Consider the following 17,295-nt stretch of genomic DNA (forward strand, 5'->3'; position numbering starts at 1 on the left):
GCAGTGAGTCCTCAACTCAGCACTATCGCTGGTCGTTGGCGTTGCAGGTGGCACGCCCCTGAGGTCCAGCAGAGCAGATATCGCTCGCGACTGGCGTCAGCCGTCAGGCGTCAACAAGTCCGTCTTATACAGTAACCAATGCAACTATCGCTCAGGCCTCAGGCCCCTCCCCATGCGCCTGCCCGGCACGCTTGCACTGCTGTCACCTGCCCTCCCCGGTCCCGGACCCGGCTCCCGTCCCCACCCTCCCGTTTAACGCCTTCCATGGCTGACCTCCCAGCTCCCGCCGTGATGGACGTCCCACGTCGAGTCACAAACAGGCGGTTATGATTACAGCCTACATGCTTAGCATCCTCGAACATGCACAGCCATCATACTTGGCTGCAGCCTCTGATACAGCCTGGTGCCCATCTAAAGGCACAAGAACACAACTGTTCTTACGTCCCACATCCCAAGTTCCCGACCCGCGCACATTTCCAAGGCGCGTCTCGTTGCCCATTGTGTTCTCACAAGTGTGTGACCCATTCACGCACGGCCCCGGCAACACTTCATTGCTGAGCCTCATCGTCCTCGTCACTGATAGAGTTCACAGAGGCAATGGGTGACAGCGCCGCCGCGTCGGCCTCGCCCAGCTCGGTCCCGCCGCCACCCGGTGTCGAGCGCTCGCCAGCGTTGTCGCCGTGGTAGCTGCTGCCACCGTCGCCGCCGCCATAGGCCGTGGTTGCAACGGAAGCCTGTGCGCAGCCCGAGGCAAAGGCCCGATGCATTCAGGTTAAGCTTGTGTGCGGAGCGCACATGCGGAAGCCCAGCACTCGTGCCATGCAAAGACTAACGAGCACCTATTGCTCGCGTCACAGTGTGGAAGCCGTGAGCACGCGCCCTGCCCGTGCGCTACAGCTCCCTGTTTCTTCTCACCTGCAGCGGCAGCGTCACACCCAGCAGCGCATCCGCATTCGCGGAACCAAGCAACGGCGTGTCCGCCGCGCTCCGTAGGGACGAACCCAGCACGCCGGCACCTCCGCTTCCAGCCCTGTTCACACCGCCGCCGCCCGCGCCGCCACGGCCGCCCGCGGCTGCACTGGTGCCACTGCCCCCAGCTCCGCTGCCCGCAAACGCCACAAACGCGCTGGCATTGCTCCCGGCGCGGCCCGAGGCACTGCCAGCGCCCGCACCCCAGTGCGCCACGCTGGGCCCGGTCGCCGCAACCGAAGGCGACAGCGCCGAGGACTGCTGCCGCGACGGCCCGCCGCCAGCCACTGACGCGCCGCCGCCGCCAGTGCCCGCCGCCGAACCCAGCCCGGACGCCTGCGAAGACCCCAGCCCCAGCTCCCCCAGTCGTGCGTTCAGCATGTCGCTGATGTGTGCCAGCTCCCCCAGCTGAGCGGGCAGCCCATCGGCAGCCGCGCTGTTGCCCAGAGCGCCGCGCAGGCCGGTGGCGGCGGCGCTGCCGCCAGGCGTGCTGAGCTCCTCCGCCAGGGCCTCCAGGCGCGACCCCAGCCCGCCGCCGCCACCGCCTGCGGCGTTTAGCGCCGCCAGTCCTGCCAGCCCCAGTGGGTCGTTGGGGTCGGTCTCCATCAGGTCCAGCGAGGAGGACGAGTCGCTGAGCGGCAGCAGCGAGGCGATCTCGGAGGACACGCCCGCCAGGCCCTGCGTGTGTTTGTTGGTTGGTTGCGTAAGGCCGTCGGGACTCGGGAGTGAGACAGGAGTTCAGGTGGCGCGATACTGACAAGGTACAAGGCAGCCGCACGCATGTAAGTATTGCCAGGGCTGCGTCAACGGGACAGCGAGTTGGCGGTGGTAAGCCTTTTCTCTCTTCATCTCTTGTATCCCTCACCGGCTGGTCGGCGGAGCGCACATCGTCGTCATCCATGGCGGTGCCTGGCGGCGTCATCAGGCCCTGCAGCCGCGCCGAGCGCAGCCGCTGGCCGTTGCCGCCACCGCCGTGCCCGGGGCCCTCACCACCGGGACTGCGGCGCGCCTTGCCACCCGTAGCGTTGCCCGATTTGTGCAGCGCGAGCTGGATCGTGTCCAGCAACTGCTGAATCACGCCGGAGCTGCTGCCGTCGCCGCCGGGTGCAGCGACTGCTCCTGGACTGCCCATGCCGACTGCGTCGATGGTGTGGATGAAATAGGGCGGGGAGGCGTCGCCAGGCGGACCCGGCGAGGGGTGCTCGCTCTCGTAGGCTGAGGTGAGAGGCGCGCCGCCGCCGCCGGAGTGCTTGATGGGGGTGACGGCGGTGCTGCGCGCGTGCAGCGCCGCGAGGCCGGGGGGAAGGAGCGAGGGGTCCAGGCCCGCGGGGACGGGCGAGGCGGGCGCGGGCGGCGGGCCGCCGGAGCGGTGTATCGTGGAGATGGGGCGCGGGGCCGTGGCAGGCGCCATCAGGCCTGTCGAGGCAGAAGCAATCATGTTCGGTGAAGACTAAACACCGGTTTATAGAAATGCTAAGGAAGCCATGCACAAGCATAGACGCGTGTACCGTGAGCCCAGGTTGCAACGCAGTACACGGCCCCGCTGCTCACCGGCCACGCCCGCCGGCGCGGACACCCGCATGCGCTCCAAGAACTCCTGCTGCGCCCGCACCACACTGCTGTTGCTGCCGCCGCCGCCGCCAGCAGCACCGCCGCCACCTGCCGCAGCGCCCACCACCGCCGCCGCGTCCACACCCAGCCGGTCCAGCATATGCTTCAACGCGTTTCGGCTGCGGCCGCCAGCGACTGCGGCGCCGGCACCGCGGGCGCCGCGGCGCTTGCCGCTCTGCTGCTTGTCCGGCGTGAGTGTGGGAATGGCCAGCGGTGGTCCCGCCGGCAGGGGCTTGAGCGTGCCCGACGAGCCTGCACACATGTTCAAGATCATTTGTCACCAGTAATTGAGATCACGCAAATCATTGATGACGAGCCCTGCAATGTGCGATGCCGCCAGCCCCTCTATTACATGCCCGCCCCGCGGCCGCCAGCAACGCGCCACCCCGCTTTTCTCCTCTACTGCACGCCCCTGTCAACTCACCCTCCACCACAAAGGGGATGGGGATGCCCTGCTGCACGTAGCTGCGCACTGCGTCCGTCAGCTGCAGCTGCGCGCCCCGCGCCTCCTCGGCCGCGCGCGACGCCGCCAGTCGCTCCTCGCTTAGGCCGCGCCGCTCCTCCGCCACAGTCATGCGCTCCCGGTCCAAAGCCTGAGGTCCATCACAATGTGTTATACATGTCAATACCAAAACGAGCACTTGTACGGTACATATCAAGCAAATGAACATTCACTAGGGGGAGTAACCTCATGCCCTGCGTTGTCTCAACACCCCCCTCACAACGCGCGCGCTCGCCGCACCTTCTTCAGCTCGCCCAGCACGCGCTTCTGCTCCTCCAGCGCCGACTGCGCTGCCCGCAGCGCCGCCTGGTCGGCCGCCAGCGCCTGCAGCGCCGCCGCCAGCTCCGAATGCCGCGCGTCCAAGTCCGCCGCCTGGTCCGCCAGCTCGGCGGACTGCGCCTGTGGGCACACAGCGCCGGGCGGCAGTGAGGGCGGGCATCGCGGTCCGAGAGGATGCTGTTAGTGGAATCGAAGATGATAAGCGCAGCCAGGCACTGTGCAGTTGACCAAATTGCAGGCACACAGCTGGCCACGGATGAGCAAAGCACAGCAGAAGGCCCCCGTACCCACCTGCAGCTTGGCGGCATACTCTACCAGCTGCCGGGCCTCCAGCTCCAGACTGGCCTTGTCCACCTGGGCGGAGGATGGCAGATGCACAGCAGTGGGCGCAGCCGGGGTCAGCGCATGCACAGCAGCTCAGATCCACAGGGCTTTCTTGCATGCAACCCTATCCCCAACCGATTGTAGGCTCTTGGCACTGGCCCTGCCGGTGCCAGCCAAAGCCCCTCACCAGGAAAGCCTCCTGCGACGCCGCCAGCGCGTCCCGTGCCGCGGTGGTCTCCTCGTGCAGCTCGTCGCGCGCCTTGCTGGTCTCCGCCGCAAGCGCCGACCGCGTGCCCGCCACCTCCGCCGCCAACGCCTCGCGCGTGGCCGCCGCCTCTGCGCGCAGGCCCGCCAGCCGCCGCTCCTCCTCGCCCGCCTGGGTGGAGGCGCTGTGGCAGCGGGCCTCCAGGTCCACCAGCCTGGTGGTGGCAGGGGAAGGGACAGGCAGGGGCATGAAAAACATGGGTTAGCCGCACCAGGCCTGGATTGATTTGAGGGTTGATGTCGAGCTAGATGTGGAAGCGAGTCAGCACCTGCTGCGCCTACAACTCCGATGGGGCGCAGCCCTTTACCCTCCCCACGCCACGCATGCCATGCATGGTGTGTGGCCCATGGCCGCACCTGCTGCGCACCGCCAGCAGCTCCTGCCTCGCGGCGTCCAGCTGCCGCTGCGTCTCCGAGTACTCGGTGGCCAGGCGGCGCCGCTCGGTGGTCACCTCCGTCAGCAGGTCCTCGCGCTCGCGCCGCCGGGCCTCGCGCGCCTCCTCCAGCATCCGCCGCTCCATGGCCACCTGCGCCGAGGCAGTGCACGTGCGAACACAGAAATTTCTTGTCAAAGGAGCGGTGGAGTTTCTTCAGGATACTTTGGCAAGCCCAGGGAAAATGCCCATGTTAAGATGTACGGCACCACGACCACAGACACGCATGACAGACGCGTGAGAGGCCGGCATTGCCCCGGTCCTTCGCGGCCGCACCTGTGTGCGCAGGTCGTCGCGCTCCGCCGCCAGCGACGACGTGGCCGCCTCCACACGCGCCGACTCGCGCGACAGGCGCAGCTGCTCGCGCTTGAGGTCCTCGCGGTCGTGCACGGCGCTGCTCTCCAGTGTGACCATCAGGTTCTGTGTCGATGTGTGGATGTGTGTGTGTGTGTGTGTGTGTGTGTGTGTTTGTGGTGGGGGAACTGTAACCAAGGGGCCATTTCACGATGATGCCTACGTCACACACGCGGAATCTCGTCGTGCTCCTGCTGTCACCTGTCTGCCAAGTCCCCCGCTGCAAGCACGCCGTAACATGCCGTGCACGCACCTGCAGGTTGGCCCGCAGCTCGTCCACCTCGCGCTCGCGCGCCGCGATGCGCCCCTCGCGCTCCGCCAGCAGCTTCTCGCGCGCCGCCAGCCGCCCCTCGCGGTCCTGCACGTCGCGCTCCAGCACCGACAGCGCGCGCTCCTCGCGCTCAATGGACGACACCGCCACGGAGCGGACCTGTGCATGGCGGGGTTGCGGCAAACGAATATCAAGGCATCGTGATGCTGGCGACGTTTGTGGCGCAAACAGGTGCAAGGCCTTAGCAACGCGGGCACCGGCGGCGCTAACGGCTATGCCACGCGGCCCGCGTGCACGGTATCCGTCTGTCACATTTGTGCTGTGGCGGCTGCGCCTTACCTTCTCGGTGAGCTGGGCCAGCAGCTCGGCGCTGAGCCGGTGCCGCGACACCACCTCCTTCTCCTCCGCAATGACCTGCAGCTGCTGCTTGATGGTGGCCTCCGCAATCTCCTTGTCCAGCATGCCGGCGCGACGGCCGCGGGCCTCGGCGGCGGCGATCTGGGTTGGGGTTGCGTGCAGGCACCGGAGAGGAGAAAGCGGTGTGGTAAGAGGCGTGCGCTTACGCAAATGTTTGTACAGTATTGTCTTGTGTTGCAGGTTGTGCATGTGCAACACCGCCGAACGCAACACGACGCACCTGCTCCGCCGCCGTGGTGCGGGCGCGCTGCATCTCCTCTGCCGCCATGATGCGCTGGGCCTCCAGCTCCGCCTGGGCCGGAGTGAAACGTGAAAAGCAACAAGAACACGTCAGACACATGTTCCATGTGCATTGTTTGTGATTCCAAAAATGTATCGTGCAGAAACGCCCCGTGCAACTGCACGAACACACAAACGCACGCGGCACTGCGCCTGCTCCTATCATGGCCACCGCGTGCTCTGCACCCCAAGCACCCTTCCTCTCCCACTTTACGCCCTCCTCACCCTGTACTTGGCCAGCTCCTGCCCGTGCAGCACCGCTGCCTCCTCGTACTGCGTGCGCACGCGCGTCAGCCCCACACGCGCGTCCTCCAGCTCCAGCTTCAGCAGCGCGGCCTCCTTGATCGCGTTGGCCTGCAGACAGGAGATAAAGAGATGGATCGCGAAACGCTTTGTCAAGGCCGCCACGCACATGCCTTCGCCCTTCTTATGGGTATCCGCAATCATCATGCGCAGATGCGAACACAAGCAAGCAGCAACCTCGATTACCCTGGTCCCGAGTCCCGACCACTGCCGGCGCTGCGTGGGTGCCTGCCCGCCGCCTCCCACTGGGCCCTCCATTCCCCACTTCCCCTCCTTCCCACCTGCGTCTCTGCCAGCTCCGTCTTGCTGCGCGCGTCCAGCGTCACGAGCCGGCCCTCGCTCTCGCGCAGCGCGCTGTCGCGGCCCCTGAGCTCCGCCTCCAGGTTGAGCACACGGTCGCGCAGCGCCACCACCTCCTCCTTGGCGCGCCGCGACTCGCCCTCCTGCCGCCGCGCCTCGTCCGCCACGCGCCGCGTCTCATCTACGGAGCGGCGCATGTCCTCTGACGCGCGGCGCAGCTCCGCCTCGTGCTGAGCCTTCAGTTCCGCCACCTGTTTTGCGTGGAGGCGTTGACGTAGTGACTACCGGTATCACGGTATGTTGTTGGGGATTCTGGTGGTAACCCATGCTGCGGTATGCTGCCCCCAGCTTATTAGCTGTCGCATGGCGGGTACCCGTGCTATAGTTCAGCGCGCGGTCCCACCTGCTTGTTGAAGCCGGCGTTGGTGTCGGCTTGCACCTTCTCGTGCAGCAGCCGCATGTCCTCCAGCGCCTTGTAGTGCTGCTGCCGCGCGTCCTCCAGCGCCTTCATCTGCAGCACACGCGCATCCTCCACCGCCTGCACAAGGCGCGTCGCAGGGGATCGCGGCAAGTGGCATCCAATAACGATTCCGCACTGCCCAAGAGGCCAAGACGCGCCAAGACGACACCGCACAGCCGCAGTCAAGCACCTAGCACACACGTCTCATGCCCCTGTGCGCCCATCCTGACCGTATACACACCTTGTCGCGCTGCGTCCGTGCCTCCGCCAGCTGCTTCTCCAGCTGCAGCCGCTGCTCGTCCGCCTGCTTCTCCAAGCGCCGCCGCTGCTCATCGCCCTGCCGCTCCTGCCCCGACAGCGCATCCTCCATTTGCCTGCGGTGCGCAGCCCGCGCCTCCTCCATCTCCTTCTGCGCCGCCGCCTTGGCCTCGGCGATCTGCTTCTCAGCAGCGGCCTTCGCCTCATCTACCTGCTTGTGGCTGGTGGTATGGGCCTCGGCAACGCGCTTGTCTGCATCGGCGCGCAGCTCGTCCAGCTGCTTGTCGTAGTTCTGGCGTGTCTCCAGCATCTGCTTCGTCATCTTCTCCAGCTCCTCCTGTGTGGTGAGCGACATACATGGAGTTCAACACGCGCAGCCGCTCATAGCTGAGTTTCGTTTTTAGTATCGCCCGGGCAACTATACGGCAAGCAGCGCCAGAGCGCTAATGCACGCCCCTTGCAGCTGCCACCGCACCTGCAGTCCCTTCACTAGAGTCTCCTTGATGGACTCCATGGGCGCACGCGAGCCCAGCGAGATTTCGCCCGGCGAGTGCGTGGACGCGCCCGAGCCAGGGATAGCCAAGCTGCCCGCAACGTTGAGCACCGCGGGGTGGATCGCCACCATTCCCGGCTGCTGCTGCTGCTGGTGGTGCTGCATCGGCGGCGCCGGCATGGCCTGCGTCACGGCCACCGCAGCTGGCGCACCTGGCGGCAAAGCGAAGGCGGTGGGCGAGCCTGCGGGTGGTGGCGCGGCCGCGGCGGCCGGGGCTGGCGCTGGCGCGTAGTGCTGCTGCACCGGCGGACTGTGAAGCTGCTGCACGCCCGGAGGCGGGTACGCGCCGTGTGAAGGCTCCGGCGAGGGTGCGGAGGGCGGCGTCGAGGAAGGCTCAGGCGAGAGTCGCTGCACGCCAGGAGGCAGTCCGCCAGTGGCGGAGGCCCGATGGACTCCCGGGGGCAAGCCTGGCTGCGGCCCCAGCGAGGTCACGCCCGGCGGCAACCCAGGCTGCCCGCCCATTGCCGTGACGCCAGGCGGCAACCCAGGCTGCCCGCCGATTGCCGTGACGCCAGGTGGCAACCCAGGCTGCCCGCCCATTGCCGTGACGCCAGGCGGCAGCCCACTACCATACGCGCCAGCGGAGCCGCCGCCTGACAGCTGCGACGCCACTGACATGCCCGAGCGCTCCGGCATGACACCTGGCCCGCCGCCCAGGCTCAGGCCGCTGGGCTGAGAGCCGACGCTGAGCGGGTAGGACGGCTCCGGATGCAGCACCTGGGCCCCGGGGGCCGACGACTGCAGCAGCGGCCCTGGACCAGGCACCATGCCCGTGTTTAGGGCGCCACCTGTGACGGCCGCCGCGCCCATCTCCGGTACGGAAGCGGTAACGCGGCTGTCATAGCCGCCTGTGTCACGGCCCAGGGGTGAGGGCCCGGTGGCCCGCTGTGAGGCGAGGGCGTGTACGGAGCCGCCGGCCTGTGGCTTGCGAGCGCTGGGTGTGGGCACCGCAGGCGAGGTCGCCTTGTCCGGTAGCGGCAGGTCCTGCAAGGTAAACACAGGTGATTAAAACATGTGTGATGGTGGCGATGAAAACAGGTATGATTCCATCAAAGACAGCGTGTCAGTGTTACGCGGCATACTGTTGCAAAGCACGTGGAGAAGGGCACTCACGTCATCGGAGGAATCGGCGGAGAGACCCAGATCAACGCCACCGCGTGGGAAGCCGCCTGCGGAGCTGGCGGTGGCGGGTGTGCTGCCGGCGCCGTAGTGCTGTCGCTGCGGTGAGGCGCTGGCGGGCGACGGCACCACCACCGACAGCGGGTCCGCGGAGGCGGCAGCCGAGGTCGGCGGAGCTGCAGGCAGATGACATGGCAAGGGCATTGGAAGGTCAGGAGAGGGGCTACCGGTACCAGCTGTGGAGCAGAGCCTAAAGCAAAAGAGGATATGTAGACTTACGCGGCGCGGCCTGGCCGGGAAAGCGGATGGGCCCACTGCCGAGCATTTGCTGCCGGCGGGCGGTGGCTGCCGCCATGGCTGCGGCCACACGCTCCCGCTCCTCATCCTCCTTGGTCTGTCGGGCAGAAGGCACATTGTTTGCACCGTTTGAACACACGAGACAGCCATGACCAAATAGCTTGCGTGGCGTGTCCGGTCAGTCCTGGTCACCAGTCATGCAACCCATCGTCCCATCCCAATGATGGAAGCGGACGTCCCCAAACTACCTTGGGCTTGGGCGGCAGGCCGGCGGCAGATCCAGGCCTGGTCCCAGACAGGGGTGTGCCTGAGAAGGAAGCCATGGGCGACGCATCCGTGCTGCCTGTCGCACTTCCCAGCTGCCGACGTGGCCGCGGCGCTCCCGGCCCTCCCGGGTTATAGCCCGAGCCCATAAGCCCACTGCCCGCAGTGCTGCTGGCGTCCGTGCTGCCGCCCAGACCACCGCCTGTGGCGCCACCAGCACCGCCGAGTCCAGACAGGGCACCGCTGCTTCCAAATATGCCGGAGCCGCCGACACCGCCCAGGCCGCCTGCCGGCCGGCCGCGCGCGCCAAAGGAGGGCGTGTAGCCGCCCATGCTCGGCTCATCATCGTCATTACCGTCTTCATCTGCATGGGTACGAAACGCCGGGTCTGCGTTCGGCTCTGGACGCACAATGCAGGTTGGCAAGCAGTCGCCGCTAAGAGCGTTGGAGCGCTCGCACCTTTCTTGCCGTATGTGGTATGCTGTAGCCGCGAGCGGCCGGGCGCCTCAGAGCTGGGCGTGTAGCCAGTGCTGGGAGTGGGGCTGGGCGCTGATACCGCCACTGGCGGCGGTGGGGGCGGCGGCGGGGGCGCGGTGTTGCTGTCGTCAGGCAACAGGTTGTCATCCATCTCCCAGCTATCCTCCTTCTCGGGCGCCTTGGCGGCGGGAGGCGGCGCAGCGGCGGCGGCGCGCCGCCCTGTTGCGGGGCCGCCGCTGGGGCTGCTGAAAGAGCTGACGCTGGCATCTGCAGGGAGAACAGGCGGCACGCAGACACTTCACCATCCGCCCAAATTCATGTAAGTCAGTGCCGTCGTCCGGTATAGCGCTGCACCGCCTGTAATACCACCGCTCAACACTCTCGCCATGAGGATGGCTCGCACTCACTTTTGCTGCCCAACGCAGGTGAGCCCAGGCCTGGGAGGTCGTCTCCATCCAGCTCCATGCCACCACCCCGCACAGGCGGCGGGGGAGGAGCCTGCGTCAGCGTACAAGCTTCGAGCTCAGCTCAAAGAACATGCGGTGTCCTGCCATATCCTGCTCAAAGTGCTGCTTGCGGGCGTGAGAGCGCCGGACGCTACGTCATGCCATACGGCTTCGGTGCGACCTCGGCCCTACACACCTGCTCGCTGCCGCCACGGCCCATCAGCGAAGTGACTGACGGGCCAGTTTCCCCGGCGTTCCGCCGCCCCAGACCGACGGCTGTGCCCGAATCTGCGCAAGCAGCAAAGTGTAAGAGAACCACCTTGCGTAACACACGCGCACAGAGCCCATCCCATGGTTGCCCACTCGGCCCCATCGCGAAAGGCAGCTGATGCGCATCCAGTGGCACACGCACGCACCCGCACTACGTGATGGGGCATCTCCGAAATCATCACCAAAGCCTCCCGCCGACCTGGGCACGCTGCTACTGCGGCCTATGGCACTCGCAATGCCCGGTGGCACGCGCCCGCCAATTGGGCCACCTGGGCAGGGCAAGGGTATGGCGAGTAGGGGGTCAGCGGATTGCGTGTTCAGAGCCTTGCAAGGTGCGTTGAGAGTTGCCTGGAGTCCCAAGCAGTGCGACTGTAACGAAGTATCCCCAAGTGGAACGAAGTATCCCCAAGGGGAACGAAGTATCCCCAAGGGCGAACAAGCACCAGCTGGGCTGGTTGCAACTGTAACATACATTATGATAACGCAGTAAATGGACTCACTGGGCTCCGGAGACGTGGACGGCCGCGAGTGCTCCGGCGTGGGGTCACGCGAGGCCTCCGGGGACAGATCCGGACCCGACATGGATTGTGCCGTCGCACCCGCGCGGCGGCCCGCACGTGGGCCAGGCGCAGGCTTGCTGCAGTCACACAAAAGACAAGCCCGGTCAGCGGCGGCGCCCTCCGTCAACATACAGTATACGGTAATGCCGCGTAGTCCCAAGTAGTGTTGCTTGCTATGTGTGCCCTCTCATCCTAGACCCATACCGCCTGCCGGTGCCCTCCCTAGCACACACGCACTTATGGACCCCGTCCCGTCAGCAATGTTTCATAACTCGAGGCATTCACCAGCAGCAGTAGCGGCCGCAGCAGCAGGGGGTCTCACCTTCCCGCGCCACCGAAGAGGTCCAGGCCCAGGTCGGCAGTGATGGGCGGCGGCTCATCCTTCATCATCCCGAAGATGTCATCCGCCTTTGGCCCAGACGGCCGGGACGGCGTGGCCAACGTGCTACGCCCTAGCGTACTGCTGCGTGTGGAAGGCTCCTCGGCCTTCTTACCGCTGAAGACGCTGTCCGGGTTGAGGGAAGATAGGAAGTCGTCGTCGTCGCCGAACATGCCCTTGCCCCCGCCCGACTTGCTGGCCGCCCCCGAGGTGCCACTTCGCGGCGGCGAATCGTCATCCCACTTGAAAGCAGGGTTGTTTGCGGAAGGTCTGGAGCTGCTTGCCCCGCCGCCGCCGAATGGGTCCTGCGGAGGATAGGTAATGGTGGCGCGGTAAAGTGTGCCGCAGCCTGGTGACGCGCGAGGGAAGGGGCACATCGAACAGGGCTAGGACCCTACCTTGGCTTTGGGCTTCCAGCCATCGTCGTCATCATCATCATCACCGAATGGAGACTTCGAGGCCTTGCCAGCCCCTGTACGCACGATGGGTTGATGACAGGGGTTTCAGAGGTACGGCTGAGGAACTTGCTGTGACCACCCGCAGACACTTAGCCCGTATATCCCCCGCTCCCTTGGCTCCTGGCCCTGAAAATCCTATCCCTCCACGCACCCTTCTTATCGGGCGCAAAAGACACCGTCTTCTTCATAGACCCCGCCTTTGGGAACAGGTCCTCGTCGTCGTCAAAACGAGCCGTGGGTGGGTTGGGGGTGGACTTGCGCACGCTGGACTTGGAAGACGAGCCCATACCAGATGATTTAGCCGCCGACGGCTGTATGAGGCATTGAGATTTGTCAAGAGTGTTCTGCTCAGGTTGCCAGACAAACCGAGAGTGCCCGGTGCACAAATGCGAGGTGACATTTCTGCCCGAGCCCCAACCTGTTCAGCCAGTTACTTACAGTTTTGGACGACAGTGGTCCCATGAAGTCATCATCATCGTCGCCGAGGGTCACCTTCTGCAGAGCGAGCCAGCAATTTTGGTCAAAGACCCAACCCCGACCCACCTCCCCTCAACACCGTTTGCTTACCGGCTTGTTCGCAGATAATGAAGGAGCTCCCGACAAGCTTGAAAGCACAGCTCCACCGCCTACACGCAAGTTCGCGAGGCGCCCGTCCATTGACCCTTGCTACACGGGCCCCGGTGCTGCGCGCAAAGCCCCAATAGCGTGACACAATATAGTACCTCCAGTATCTGCCATAGCACGCCGCCCTCCGGGCGGCGGGGCACCCGACAACGACGCTAAACTCATCGTTCACGCTCGCTAGCAGGTCAGGGTAAGCAAATGTCAGAGTGCATGTTGGAATTGGCCATGTGGTATAATAATATAACATTACACTTGCAAGCGCACGCGGCCGTCTGGTGCTCCAACGCCGGCAACGGTCATGCGACACGCTTTTGGCTCGGTGTTCTGAGATTCCCGCAGGAATGCCTGGCAAAATCTTGTCACAACAGCGGTAACAGCTCAAATGGAGACCAAGCAGGGTGGTGCATTCCCGGGCCCTGAGGGTGACCTGGGGTGACCTTTCGGGCGCGCAGGCCGTTCGAGTGCGGCCGTGCGGGTGCGCCCCTGGCCCTCCCACAGTCCTACATCTCACACGGCCGCACACCCGAGCCCCCCTGCCCCATCAACAACAGCGCGCACTTCAAGGCATCCTCTCCAAGAGCGGCTGGTAAGGTCCTGCTAGCCCACATGGTGGTCTGTCAAGGCACAGGGTGAGGCAAGGTGCCAGACTGCCAGCCGCCGGCGCCTTGCAGGCGTGCAGCGGCAGCTGTCTACCGCCGGTGCATTAGCCCGCGCACACAGTGATGAGTGCTCTCCTCGGCCCGGATGTGGGGCATGCCTTGGCTGTTGACCCAATCTTGAGAAGCTGGAAAACACTGGCCCGCCCACCCATGTCACATGCTGAGTCCAGAAGCTGTCAATCCGTGGCACAGACACGCTGCTAGCCGGCTGCTACGCCGTGCCGGTCACTGCAAGCCCTTGTCCCATCCCCACACGTTGACATGACAGATGTGAAGCGCATAGCGTTACAGGCCGTCCCAAGCGTCCTGGACTTGGGCTTTAGCAATTATGTACACGGTTGGTGTCCGGCACGCGCACGCAGCAATGGCTGCGTTGGTACTATTCCGCACTCAGTCAACAGTCAATATGATTGTCCGTGTAGGAGTCCACACCCGAGCAAAAAACGGTCAGGAGCATCACAAACACCGCTCTGTAACACAAGTCACGTCCACACAGCAGTATGGTGCAGTGTGGAGTACATGCGCAGTGACAGCGGCTGTCACGCAGCGTCCAAAGCAGTCGTAGCGTTAGAAGCGAAGAATTCAGTTAGCGGTACATACGGGTACAAGTAGAGCCCACAAAATGCCACCTACGGATAGCTAGCCTCCGTACAGACTAGCGACCCTTGCCATGCCCACGCAAGATTCCGCTGCTTGTGGTCGCAGTTTACTCATCGTCATCACCATCATCGTCCTCGTCGTCGTCATCACCATCGTCATCGGCCTCAGGCTCGTCCTCCTCCTCCTCCTCCTTAGCCTTCTTCTTGGGCGCAGCCTGTAGAGACGGCACGTTGCATACAACAGTCAAGCCGGCTGATATGGCATCTGTCGCTTACAGAGAACCCACTGCCGCATGTTCAAATCCAAAGAATCAGCAGCATCAACTGCAGGTATGTCAGATGGGGCACGAGCAGACGCAGGCATAGCCCAGGCACGCACCTTCTCCTTCTTGGCCGCGGGCTTCTTGGAGGCACCCGACGAGCCGCCGTAAGACTCCATCTCCTTCTGGTAGCGCTCCTTGTCCTTAGCCGCCTTCTCATCGTACTCCTTCTTGTCGTCAGCGGACAGGCCCTTCCACTTCTCGCCGATCACCTTGCCGACCTCGCCGAAGGCAATGCCTGCAGAACAGAGGCAAGTTGAAGGTCAGAACCTCAAGTGATGGCGAAGGCATCTGCAGGTGCCCCATGCGGCCATGCGCAAACCCAGTGCAACATGACACGGGCTGCAAGCCGAAGTGAACTGGCTGAAAATGGTGCATGTGACGCAAGTACCAAAGCTGACGTTGCTCTAGTTTTTCACGGTTTGCAAGGGTAAGTGATCCATGGGACTCACCAGGGTTCTCGGACTTCACGCTCTCACGGATGGCGTTCGAGAAGTACATGAAGGAAGTGAGGGGCTTCTTGGGGGCGTTGGGGTCCTGAAGGGACAGCATGAGCGGACAACAGTCAGGAGAGATGGTCACCTAGCCCACCCCTGACGGCTAGCGGCCTGAAAGCTAACTGCTGAATTGATTAATGCACACGCCATGCATCATGCCGACACCACCCATGAATGCTCAGCATGCATACCTTGGCCTTCTTCTCCTTCTTGGCGGGCGCCTTCTTGGCGGGCTTCTCCTTGGGGGGAGCTGTGGGGAAGGAGGTACAGGGCCGGTGATGGAGCGTGTCAGAGTCATTCAAAGCACATGATGACAGGGCGTGGGACTCATTAGGAAGAAGGGGGACCGGTTGTGGATGTTGCTGTAGACCACAAGTGACGTGGGGATACAAATGAGACAGCCAGGCCGCTGACGCACTCACCCTTGGCAGCCTTCTTGGCGGGGGGCTCGGCCTTGCCCTCAGTCTCCTTCCGCTTGCCCTTGGGCTCTGCAGTCAACAAGGCAAATGCAGGAGTCAAATAAAGCCGGCGAACTCAACTGGAGTGCGTTTGAATTCTAGGGAGCGCTGCAAGCGGCAAATCGTTTGAATGCATGTCGGGTGGCCTTGTGTGCTTGACTGAGCGCACTGGCCTGGCCGCCATACTAGTGCGGTCAGTAGATCAAAATGTCGAGCTACCAGCCTGCTTAGACGCGGTCAACGGGAGGGGCCTGGGCATCGCGAGGGATAACTTCCCGGGCCGGCACCACTCGAAACAGCATGCTTAATAACGTCTGTATGCAGTGCAGAAGAGTGCTGAAGCCCACATACGGAGGACCCACCGGGTCCGTGTCCCGCTAGCGCGAGCCTAGGTCGCCGAGCCAGAGGCAATGGGCGGGTGCGCGGCCAGGACTGCCCCCGGAAGCCCGCAGCCGACCGCAACGAGGCCCACACGAGTATACTGTTGGTTCTAAAGCGCCCCAGCTGAACGGCTAGTACCGCATGGACGCGGGCCTCCGCCCAGAGGAGCCGCCTAGTCCCGCCTCGCCTTGGCCCCAGCCCAGCCCCAGCCCAGCGCGCAGGCGGACGGGAGCGGTCCCAACTGACCTGCGGCCTTCTTCTCCTTGGTGGCAGCCTTGTCACCAGCCATCTTTAGAAGCTTTGAAAAGTTGGAAACGAGGTCCCGAGTTGGAGAATGCTGTTCGCGCGGTGCCGGAAGTGGTCACAGCAAGTCGGTGTGAGTGCAGCCTATTGTAAGTATGACAGATGTCAAGGCCAGGAAGCTTTTATGCGGGGCCATGAATCACGGCACCCCCATTCGTTCAAAGTTCAGAGTTTGAACCTCATCGCAGAAGCGCCCCTTTGACTACCAGGCCTCCATAAGGTTATCTCTGCACGACTAGAGCCATAGTGACAGCTTGGAAGGGCGCAGTCGGACGTGAAAATAGGCCCCTTGGAAGACTCGGAGATCATGCTCGCAAAGTCGTCGACGCGACGCTTACGGGTCGCTGACGACGCTTGGCACGGCGTATGTATGCCACACACATTGCTCCGCATCCGTTCGCGGGGCAGTTCGGGTCCCGGTGGAGCAGGGTCGACTTGAAATGCCCCGAAATGTGACCTGCCCTGCTTCTCGTTGCATATATGCGAACGGCTTGCAAGTTGACGGGCCCCTGAGATGGCGCGAGCGTGTAGGTCGATAAGGGGCCGGAGTTTGACCGCAACGACCTTGGGTGGTTCGGGTGGTTGCCATAGAAAGACACCGTCCCCTCTGCAGCCGCCCAGCGGAAGAACACAGACTCAAAAGGGAGGGGGGCGGGAGCTTGGGGGGTAGCAGACGCCTTGTGTCCCCTATCCGTGCGCACCCGCCGCAGCGGTCGGGACCTGCATACTCTTAATTAGCAAGCCGTGTGTGGTGCGCCTGGCCACGCGCCTGGCTGCATTCCCCACTGCGGCCATGCGTACTGCCAGGCGCATATGGCGGGGCACGCGCCCGGACATGCCCGCATCTCGTGCTGCGCGTGCTGGCCTGCTTTCATTCTGCCTGCTTTGAGCGTTTGAGGCACATGCTGTCAAGGGCGTCCTCCATGCACGCCGTTGTGGAGCCACGCCATTCCCCATGGCCTTACCGTACCCGCGTGCTTACGAGCCGAGCAACCTACGTGCGGTGAAGCAGCGCGTGGCAAAGCAGCACGGCATGATCCCGCCTCACAAGCTCGCACGCCTCCGCCACGACTGGACAGGTCCCAGCGGCAGACGGCGGCAGGCGTGTGGCAGCCTTGCAGGCGTGCAGGGTGCGCACTGGTGCGCTGGGTGCCAGCGGCGGTGGTCTACCCCTGGAGATGCAACGCCCTGATCAAGCTACCAGGCCACCCCCCGCCCCCGCGCGCTCAGGGCCCGGCCAAATTGCGGCTGTCCAACCATGGCAATTTGAGAGCTGGGCGAAAGCAAGGAAGCGCTTAGTGGCTTCACCTGCCCCATCGACCCTGTCCCATCACACTCTTGCAAGAGCTCACGAGTTGCGGCCCTGCCAGAGGGCCTCGCCACCACGTCCTGCGGGCTCCACAAGGCTGTCCGGCCCGTCCATGCCCCAGCCGTGGGACCTCCGTGAGTCCGTGGCTTTCGCCGGCGCGGCAGGCGCCCCCATACCCGTACGCCAACAACAACGTGCTGCCAATGTGCCTGCCTTGGCGACAGCTAGGGACACCAGTGTACCAGCCTCCGTCTGCACCGGGGTGTGGTGGCAACACGACTGCATGAGCCCGCTTGT

The 17,295-nt window shown here is 64.3% G+C and overlaps 2 protein-coding genes across 2 annotated transcripts; both read right to left on the reverse strand.

The window, feature by feature from the left end:
- Nucleotides 1-318: 318 nt before the first annotated feature.
- On the reverse strand, nucleotides 319-12,821 carry CHLRE_06g261400v5 (uncharacterized protein). The gene is made up of 31 exons (XM_001696268.2): nucleotides 12,416-12,821; nucleotides 12,287-12,343; nucleotides 12,000-12,159; nucleotides 11,789-11,862; nucleotides 11,334-11,695; nucleotides 10,952-11,088; nucleotides 10,598-10,720; nucleotides 10,378-10,469; nucleotides 10,143-10,233; nucleotides 9,718-10,002; nucleotides 9,243-9,622; nucleotides 8,977-9,091; nucleotides 8,692-8,873; nucleotides 7,501-8,562; nucleotides 7,009-7,362; nucleotides 6,711-6,845; nucleotides 6,289-6,558; nucleotides 5,930-6,058; nucleotides 5,646-5,717; nucleotides 5,348-5,506; nucleotides 4,991-5,167; nucleotides 4,660-4,803; nucleotides 4,307-4,476; nucleotides 3,873-4,104; nucleotides 3,653-3,715; nucleotides 3,323-3,481; nucleotides 3,005-3,173; nucleotides 2,521-2,832; nucleotides 1,835-2,385; nucleotides 916-1,647; nucleotides 319-734 (listed from the first exon to the last, which is right to left on the reverse strand). Exons 1-31 carry the CDS (start codon nucleotides 12,503-12,505, stop codon nucleotides 549-551), a joined length of 7,224 nt encoding a protein of 2,407 aa, XP_001696320.2. The 5' UTR covers nucleotides 12,506-12,821; the 3' UTR covers nucleotides 319-548.
- A 583-nt stretch (nucleotides 12,822-13,404) lies between these two features.
- On the reverse strand, nucleotides 13,405-16,021 carry CHLRE_06g261450v5 (uncharacterized protein). The gene is made up of 6 exons (XM_001696267.2): nucleotides 15,633-16,021; nucleotides 14,970-15,035; nucleotides 14,739-14,797; nucleotides 14,503-14,587; nucleotides 14,110-14,288; nucleotides 13,405-13,945 (listed from the first exon to the last, which is right to left on the reverse strand). The coding sequence occupies exons 1-6, from the start codon at nucleotides 15,673-15,675 to the stop codon at nucleotides 13,838-13,840; spliced, it is 540 nt and encodes a 179-aa protein (XP_001696319.1). The 5' UTR covers nucleotides 15,676-16,021; the 3' UTR covers nucleotides 13,405-13,837.
- Nucleotides 16,022-17,295: the final 1,274 nt, after the last annotated feature.

Source organism: Chlamydomonas reinhardtii, chromosome 6 (genome assembly GCF_000002595.2).
Source record: "Chlamydomonas reinhardtii strain CC-503 cw92 mt+ chromosome 6, whole genome shotgun sequence".
Taxonomy (NCBI): Eukaryota; Viridiplantae; Chlorophyta; class Chlorophyceae; order Chlamydomonadales; family Chlamydomonadaceae; genus Chlamydomonas; species Chlamydomonas reinhardtii.

Coding starts and splice junctions, on each gene's coding strand:
- CHLRE_06g261400v5 (XM_001696268.2), bottom strand. CDS start 12,505: ATGGACGGGCGCCTCGCGAACTTGCGTGTAGGCGGTGGAGCTGTGCTT. Junction 9,092..9,242: donor GCCTGCCGCCCAAGCCCAAG/GTAGTTTGGGGA, acceptor TCTGCCCGACAG/ACCAAGGAGGATGAGGAGCG. Junction 4,804..4,990: donor AGCTGCGGGCCAACCTGCAG/GTGCGTGCACGG, acceptor ACATCGACACAG/AACCTGATGGTCACACTGGA.
- CHLRE_06g261450v5 (XM_001696267.2), bottom strand. CDS start 15,675: ATGGCTGGTGACAAGGCTGCCACCAAGGAGAAGAAGGCCGCAG. Junction 15,036..15,632: donor CAAGGAGAAGAAGGCCGCAG/GTCAGTTGGGAC, acceptor TGTTGACTGCAG/AGCCCAAGGGCAAGCGGAAG. Junction 14,588..14,738: donor AGAAGGAGAAGAAGGCCAAG/GTATGCATGCTG, acceptor CTGTCCCTTCAG/GACCCCAACGCCCCCAAGAA.